The sequence below is a fragment of the Triticum aestivum genome, chromosome 3A (assembly GCF_018294505.1).
Source record: "Triticum aestivum cultivar Chinese Spring chromosome 3A, IWGSC CS RefSeq v2.1, whole genome shotgun sequence".
NCBI lineage: Eukaryota > Viridiplantae > Streptophyta > Magnoliopsida > Poales > Poaceae > Triticum > Triticum aestivum.
The window spans coordinates 1,105,033-1,113,302 of NC_057800.1; the positions used below are offsets into that span (position 1 = coordinate 1,105,033).

Sequence of the window (8,270 nt, forward strand, 5' to 3'; positions counted from 1 at the left end):
AGGTGGGACTAAACATTTGGGCACGGGGCAGCACAAGGCCTTTGGTCCCGGTTGGTGGCACCAACCGGGACTAAAGGGGCATTGGTCACGGTTGGTGCCACGAACCGTGACCAATGCCCCTCTTTAGTCCCGGTTGGTGCCACCAACCGAGACCAAAGGCCGCCGCTTCCCGCCCTTTGGGCTGCTGAAAATTGGCCTTTGGTCCCGGTTGGTGGCACCAACCGGGACTAAAGAGGGCATTAGTCCCGGTTTGTGCCACGAACCAGGACTAAAGGCTTTGCTATATAAGCAGCACTTAGCAGTTTCTCCAAAATCCATCCCTTTCTTCTCCGCCCGACGCCCGCTGCTCTGCCTCGTCACCGTCGCCGCCGAGCCGTCAGGCTGCTCCACCTCGTCGTCGCCACCGCCTCCGACGCCGTCAAGCTGGTCCACCTCACCGTCGTCGCCGCCTCCGACGCCGTCAGGCTGCTCAACTTTGCCGTCGCCGCCGCCCTCGAACGCCACCTCACCGTCGTCCCCGCACCCCGACGCCGCCCGCCGTGCTCCGCCACCCCTCTGTGAGCACCTGCCTCGCGCCCCTGCCTTGCCTCGCTCCCGCGCCCCTGCCCTGCCCTGCCCCGCCGGCGCCACCGCTGCCGCCATGCCCCTCTGCCCCGCCAACGCCACCACTTTTTTTATTAGTTTAATTTTTTTCATATATATATATATAATGTATGTGTATGTATGTGGCTATATGTTTTTGTTCATATGTTGCAATATGTTTTTTTTCTTTTTATTAGTTTATTTTTTGTTCATATGTGATGTATATGTGTATGTGGCTATAATGTATATGTGTATGTGATGTATGTGGCTAGAATTTGCTAAATATATATGTTAAAAATGTTTTTTTTGTTCATAGAAAGTTTTTTGTTCATATATAGAAAGTTACAATTTTAGAAAAGTTTTATATATGCAAAAGTTACAATTTTAGAAAAAGAAGGATAGGAAAGAAGAAAATAAGAAGAGGAAAGAAAGAAGAAGAGGAGAGGAAAAGAAGAGGAGAAATAAATAAGAAGAAGAAAAAAGAAGGAAAAGAAGAGGAGAAGAAGAAATGAATAGTGGATAGGAAGAGAAAATATAATATTTTATTTCTATTTTCTCTTCTTCTCCACTATTCCTTTCTTCTTCTCCTCTTTTTTTCTTTTTTTTCTTCGATCTTCTCCTCTAGCTATTCCTTTCTTATTCTCCTCTTTTTTCTTCTTCTTCTTCTTCTTAATTTTTATCGGGAACGAGGGTGTCGAGGATCGCCGAGGGGTCGAGGGTCGGGAACTAGGGTAGAGGGTCGAGGGTCGTTAAGGGGTCAAGGGTCGAGGGTTTCAGGGTCGAGGGTTCGAGGGTTCTATAGGGTCTAGGGATCGAGGGTCGAGGGTTCCAGGGTCGTCTAGCGGTCGAGGGTTCCAGGGTCGTCGAGGGTTCGAGGGGTCTAGGGTCGCTGAGGGGTCGAGGGTCGTCGAACATGAGAGGAAGAAGAGGATAAAAAAAGAAGAGGAATAAGAAAAAAAAGAGAAGAAGAAAGAATAGAGGAGAAGATCTCCTCTATTCTTTCTTCTCCTCTTTTTTTTTCTTCTTCTTCCTCTTTTTTTTATCGGGAACGAGGGTCGTCGAGGGTCGCCGAGCGGTAGAGGAGAAACCCTAAATAGAAAGTATCGTCGGTGTGAGATACATGTACCGTCGGTGTCGGACACTACATCCACGTCCCACAAGTGGCGCGGGCTTCGACGCCCACGTCACTTGTGGGACGTGGATGTAGTGTCCGACACCGACGGCCACATGTATCTCACACCCACGATACTTGCTATTTAGGGTTTCCTCTACCGCTCGGTGACCCTCGACGACCCTCGTTCTCGATAAAAAAAAGAGGAAGAAGAAGAAAAAAAGAGGAGAAGAAAGAATAGAGGAGTTCTTACTCCTCTATTCTTTCTTCTCCTCTTTTTTTTCTTCTTCCTCTTCTTTTTTTATCCTTGAAGCATTGTCGAGGCCACCCCAAACCCTAGATAAGCAGCATCGAGGCCACCCCAAACCCTAGAGAAGCAGCATCGAGGCCACTAATTAATATTAGTTCTACGTTTGCCACTAATATATCCATCTGTCATGTTTGAATAATAATTGCCATGTTGTCAATATTTGTAGAAACTATGGACAACGCCCGAGACGAAGTACAAGAAGAGTTGTTGGGGGACATAATCGCACGAGGAAGTGATGCCGTCTACTCGTTGTTTCTCAATGACACCGATGGTCTGGAAGCAGCTGGCTATGATTATGATGGCTCCGGTGACCTAATGCCGGTGCAAGAAGGAGACCGTGAGGACGGCTCCGGTGACCCAATGCCAGTGCAAGAAGGAGACCGTGATGACGTCTCCGGTGACCGAACCGAGTCCGGCCAGGTATATATATTAGTTAAGCTTCTGCTGACTAGCTAATTGATGCATTCATTGTTTTGGTATGTACACATATTAATTAAGTCTTTGTTCTTTTTTCTAGCCCTCCGGATCGAGCACAACTTCGGTAAAGAGACGAGGCCCGAAGAAAAAGTTGAGCTCGGATGAAAATTTTGAGATCATAGGAATCGCGCCCGACGGCCAACCGATTGAACCCCTCCGGACAAAGAGCGCATTTGTTGCTCAGTGCGGGGTTTTGGTTAGGGACAAGATCCCGATCAGCATCCAGCAATGGTTTAAGCCGGCTACAGAAGACCCTGAGGTGTCTTATGTCAATGATATGCAGAAAAATGATCTTTGGACTGAGCTGAAGTCAAATTTCACCCTACCGCCAGAGGATAATTCAGAGAAGCCAGTTAAAGAGCAATTAATCAAGTCTTTTGCTCTTAAGAGGATGGCAGAACTATTCAGGAGGTGGAAGAAAGAGCTGAATAAGTTTGTCGAAAATAATGAGACACCAGAATTCACGGGCAGATATGAGAAGATCAGAGATCACTGGCCCGCATTTGTGGCCCACAAGACATCGGAAAAGAGTAAGAAGATGTCGGCGACAAACAAGCAAAATGCTGCGAAGAAGAAGCATCACCATCGCACGGGGTCAGGTGGCTACCTCGTAGCCCGGCCTAAGTGGGCCAAGACTGAGAATGATCTGGTTGATAAAGGGATGGAACCAGAGACAATTAACTGGCCAGACCGTTGCCGGACTTGGTTCTTCGGGGCTGGCGGAACCTTGGACCCTGTAACAGGGAAGTGCATTTGGACGAACGATCAAATGGACATACCAGTCAGGAAGCTTCACCAGTATATCGAAGCAGCGCAGCAAGGGACGTTCTTTCCAGATAGAGAGAACGACGAGCTCACAATGGCCCTCGGGAATCCTGAGCACCCTGGACGGACACGAGGCACGCCAGGCTCCATTCCGTGGAAGGTTGGGTTTCCGGACGCAGGCGGTTACAAATCCCATGAGAGGAGGAAAAAAGTGCAGCAGACCCAAATGCAGGCGCTGCAAGCAAGGGTACAAGCGATAGAGGAACGAGAAGCAAATCGCAGCAAACGTACTACCGAAGCTTCCCCCTAAGCTACCCCGCCATCTCAGCGGAGAAGCAGCGTGGCTTCCACCGAGCTACTTCAGCCGGAGCATGCCTTGACGGCACACTTACTACGTAAGCTTTATTGATGACTATAGCAAGTTTTCATGGATCTATCTCCTTAAGAAAAGATCCGACGTTTTCCAAGTGTTTAAAAACTTTCAAGCACTTGTTGAGCGTAAATTTGATTCCAAAATCATTGTTGTCCAATCCGATTGGGAAGGGGAATACGAGAAGTTGAACTCCTTCTTCCAAACCCTTGGCATCTCACACCATGTGTCATGCCCCCACGCTCACCAACAAAACGGCTCAGCTGAGCGCAAACACCGTCACATTGTTGAAGTTCGTCTTGCTCTTTTAGCTCATGCGTCCATGCCATTAAAGTTTTGGGACGAAGCGTTTCTTACTGCTGTTCACATTATCAACATGCTCCCTAGTCGTGTCATAAATAATGAAACTCCAGTAGAACGCCTTCTTCATGTCAAACCTGACTATTCCACTCTTCGTGTGTTTGGGTGTGCGTGATGGCCTAACCTACGCCCATACAACAAACGCAAGCTCATGTTTTGATCAATCCAGTGTGCTTTCCTTGGATACATCGCCCAACACAAAGGCGTAAAGTGTCTTGACATCTCCACTGGTCGAGTCTATATATCACGCGATGTGGTTTTTGATGAGACCAAATTCCCTTTTTCTGGTCTTCATCCAAACGCTAGTGCTCTACTTCAACAAGAAATTCTCTTGCTTCCTCCAAGTCTCTCTGGTTATGATCAAGGGGTCGTTGATAATTGTTGTGATCATATGTTGGCTAACCCTAACCCTCTTGCGCATGAGACACCTGATGATGTTACAGGAGCACCACACTATGGAAACAGAGAAGAAAATGGCGAAGAAATCAACCCAAACGGTGAAGAAATCCATTCAGATGCCCTTCATCACATGTGTCGTGGCGAGGGGAGCAAATCCCCCTCGGGATCGGAGCTGCAGATGCCCAGGCAATCGCCTCTGGGATCCGTGCCAACGACCAGCCGCACGCCCGCGTCAGACGCGCCAGGCGCGGTCGGTCGCGTGGGCTCCAGTAGCCCACTGCATGACGCGCGGCCCCCTCCGACAGGGCGAGACGCGCCCTCCAGCCCGCACCGGTCTCCCGCTGCCACGCGGCAGCGCGACAGTGGCCTGGACCGCACGCGCTTCGCAGACCAGCCGGTTTGCTACAAGCGGCGTGGCCTCACGCGCCAGGCGGATGCGGGGTCGGCTCCTGATTCAGGCGGCCCCACGCAATCACGTGCTCATGATGAGCCGGTCGGCGCCCCTGGATCGTCTGCGGCCCCTGCGGCGTCTTCCTCACCACCGCCTCGGGCCACAGCCACAGAAAATCCCGTGCATCCAGAATCGACAGTGGCGGGCGAATCTTCCTTGAGTTCTGCTGCTGATCTGGCTCCTATGGGATCCTCTGTGGCTGCAGATCCTGCTGGTTCACCAAAACACCGCACAAGACTACAACAAGGTTTGATTCAACCGAAAAATTACAAAGACATAATCAAATATGGTCTAGTTTGTTCCACAGGTGAACCAGGTGAGCCCAACACAATTGAAGAGGCTCTCAGTGATGACAAGTGGAAAAAGGCAATGGTAGAAGAATATAAGGCACTTGAAAGAAATAAAACGTGGCACTTGGTTCCCCCCAAGCAAGGTAAAAACCTCATTGACTGCAAGTGGGTATTCAGAATTAAGAGAAAGTCTGATGGAACCATTGATCGCTATAAGGCTAGACTAGTTGCCAAAGGCTTCAAGCAACGGTATGGCATAGACTACGAGGATACTTTTAGTCCAGTTGTGAAAGCTGCTACCATTCGTCTCGTACTGTCTATTGCTGTTTCCAGGGGATGGAGCCTTCGACAATTAGATGTACAGAACACGTTTCTTCACGGTGTTCTGGAAGAGGTACTGTACGTGAGACAACCTCCTGGGTTTGAAAGCAAACATACACCTTCCTATGTGTGCAAGCTAGATAAAGCATTATATGGATTGAAACAAGCTCCAAGGGCATGGTATTCCCATCTCAGTAAAAAGATGCAGACACTTGGCTTTGTTCCTTCCAAATCTGACACCTCCTTGTTCATTTATAACAAGTTCAACACCTCCATGTTTGTTCTCATATATGTTGATGATATTATTGTCACGAGCTCATCTAATGAGGCAATATCAGGACTCTTGAAGGATTTAGGTGCTGAATTTTCTCTCAAGGATCTAGGAGAATTGCATTACTTCCTAGGAATTGAGGTGAAGCAGCACAAGGATGTGCTACATCTTTCTCAAGAAAAATATGCCACAGATTTGGTAAGGAAGGCAGGTTTGCAAGGTTGTAAACCCACACCCACTCCTCTCTCTAGTACAGAAAAATTATCTCTTACAGAGGGAACACTTTTGGGTCCAGAGGATAGTACAAAATACAGAAGTCTTGTAGGTGCACTTCAGTACTTAACATTGACCAGGCCAGACATTTCCTTTGCTGTCAACAAAGTATGTCAGTTCCTACATGCACCCACCACAGTTCACTTGACTGCAGCTAAGCGCATTGTCAAATATGTCAAGTATACTTTGAATGTTGGTCTAAACTTCAGCAAGTCGCCCTCTACTCTTGTCAGTGCCTTTTCTGATTCAGGGACTCGCAATCCCCTGTATAACACGTACCACGTCCCCTCGAAGGGTAAGACGTTTCCGCATCGCACAGCCTGCCCCGGTCGAAGTCGACGTGCGGCTGGGCTGGAAGGAGCCCTGTGCCGCGCGCGGCGTCGCCTCATTGAAACCGGCTGCTCCAGCGCCTGGTCTCGGCGCGTGGCTGCTCTGGAAACACACCGTCGTACCCACATTGAGCCGTCAAGAAGCTCCGTGATTCTGGCCTGCTCGACGATGCTCGCACCTCGCAGGATCGGATCGAGGAAGACTCGGGCGGTCGAACGGCTCGTGGCTGCTTGTACAGTTTGGCGATGCATCGTCCAAGTGGAGGTAGGTTGGCGGTGCAGCCACCGCACTGATCTGCTGGATTTTCTTCACCAGATGGGATCAATCTAATAAGAATTTATTTGGCTAATGGAAAGAAATCAACCTAATATAATTTGGTGTACCAAAAATTCGAAATTTGAAGAATTGATTCTAAACTAATCTAAAGAACCAATCTAATCTTTGATCGGATCGGGTGCCGCGCCCCCAGTCTACATAAATCCCACGTCTAAGAGCTAAATAAGTCTAGACGTGAGGGGGGTGTTGAAGTATATTGCCCGCCTCTCTCCATCAGTTCGGATTTTTGGAGCAATTGGCTGGAGCATGAATTCAATATGGTATCCGAACCAAAAGAAATATATTGCCCACCTCCCTCCATCAGTTCGGATTTTTGGATGAGTTAGCTGAAGCATGAATTCAATAGGACATCGTCATGTTGAGATGGTATGCCGCCTCTGCGTGGTCACACATGTCAACAAATTAAGAGTGGTCAGAGATGCAACAGTTGTAGCTACGTACATTCTCAAAGCACAATGATGGATGTACCCTACCCTTGATCAACTTGAGGAGATCCGCCTCTGGGATGCGAGCGATCTGGAAAGTCCTTCCCGCTTTTTTCTCCCAAAGTGCGATGAGCTCGTTGTGGGACACGATGTTCACCGGCGGCCTCATGTACATGATCTTGTTCAGGGTCCTCGTATCGTCGATTGCTCTCACCGTATAGGCAGCTATGTCCTCTTCCACCACAAACACCCCTGCGTGCGTCCATCGATACAGATCAACACAGGACAGCGTGGATTTACAGTGGCACGAAAAAGGACATGATGCGTGCTTACATACCATTTGCATCTCCATCGCCTAGGACAGTGGTCTTGTCAGACAGAGGACCAGTGCCAACAGCCGTAACATCGCCGATGCTCACAAGGTAGGTTTCGGCGAACCCGTTGCAGCAGACATATGTATGAGGTATACCCTCCGCCTCGATCAGACGGCGAAGGCTGATTTTACCAGCGTAAAGTGTGGTCGCTGGATCCACGGGGTGAACCCGCTCTGGGTCAGAGCCGAACTCAGACGGCAGGAACCTCTGTGCAGCAACGATTCAGCGATTGATTTGCATCCATCGTTCGATCAACAAAGAAGTCAAAATGATAATCTCACTGACCTTGATGACATTGCCGGCCTCCTTGATGGCCATGACAATCCTCGTCTGCTCGTCGAGCTGAGGGGTCCCCACGGCCGAGATCACGACATCTGCACCCTTGATGGCATTTACGAGGCTCCCGTGGTCAAATAAACCTCCCTGCTCACCAGACAGAAAAAAAAATATCAGAATCCACACAGAAAACTGTGAAAAACTAAAGAGTAGATGAAAGAAAGGCAGACAACACCAAATGATATAATCTTATACCTTGATGAGAGCGACACCGGAATCAATGAAGCTCTTGCACAAATTACTGGCTGGCTCGGCCTACGAACCAGCTTCTGGTCCCTGGGATTCAAGTTAAGTGAAGTTCTAGATTTATACTAGGTTCCAAGTTTACATGAAAATATATCAATGTCTTGTACAGTTAATTGGTTTCATTAGATTCTTTTATGTTTATACTATGTACATATATTTAAGGTTGGACGTCTTACAACATAATTTATGAACTTGATATAACTTAAAAGAACATTCACAAAATAAGGTTTGACTCAAAACAAA

The 8,270-nt window shown here is 48.4% G+C and overlaps 1 protein-coding gene across 1 annotated transcript in view; it reads right to left on the reverse strand.

The window, feature by feature from the left end:
* Positions 1-6,985: 6,985 nt before the first annotated feature.
* Positions 6,986-8,270, reverse strand: part of LOC123063771 (isoflavone reductase homolog IRL-like) — a 1,776-nt gene continuing 491 nt past the window's right edge. The window contains exons 2-6 of the mRNA XM_044487687.1: positions 7,977-8,036; positions 7,731-7,868; positions 7,409-7,652; positions 7,120-7,323; positions 6,986-7,023 (exon numbers count right to left, since the gene is read on the reverse strand). Coding sequence (XP_044343622.1) covers positions 6,986-7,023; positions 7,120-7,323; positions 7,409-7,652; positions 7,731-7,868; positions 7,977-8,036 — 684 coding nt within the window. The remainder of the gene's footprint in view (positions 7,024-7,119; positions 7,324-7,408; positions 7,653-7,730; positions 7,869-7,976; positions 8,037-8,270) is intronic.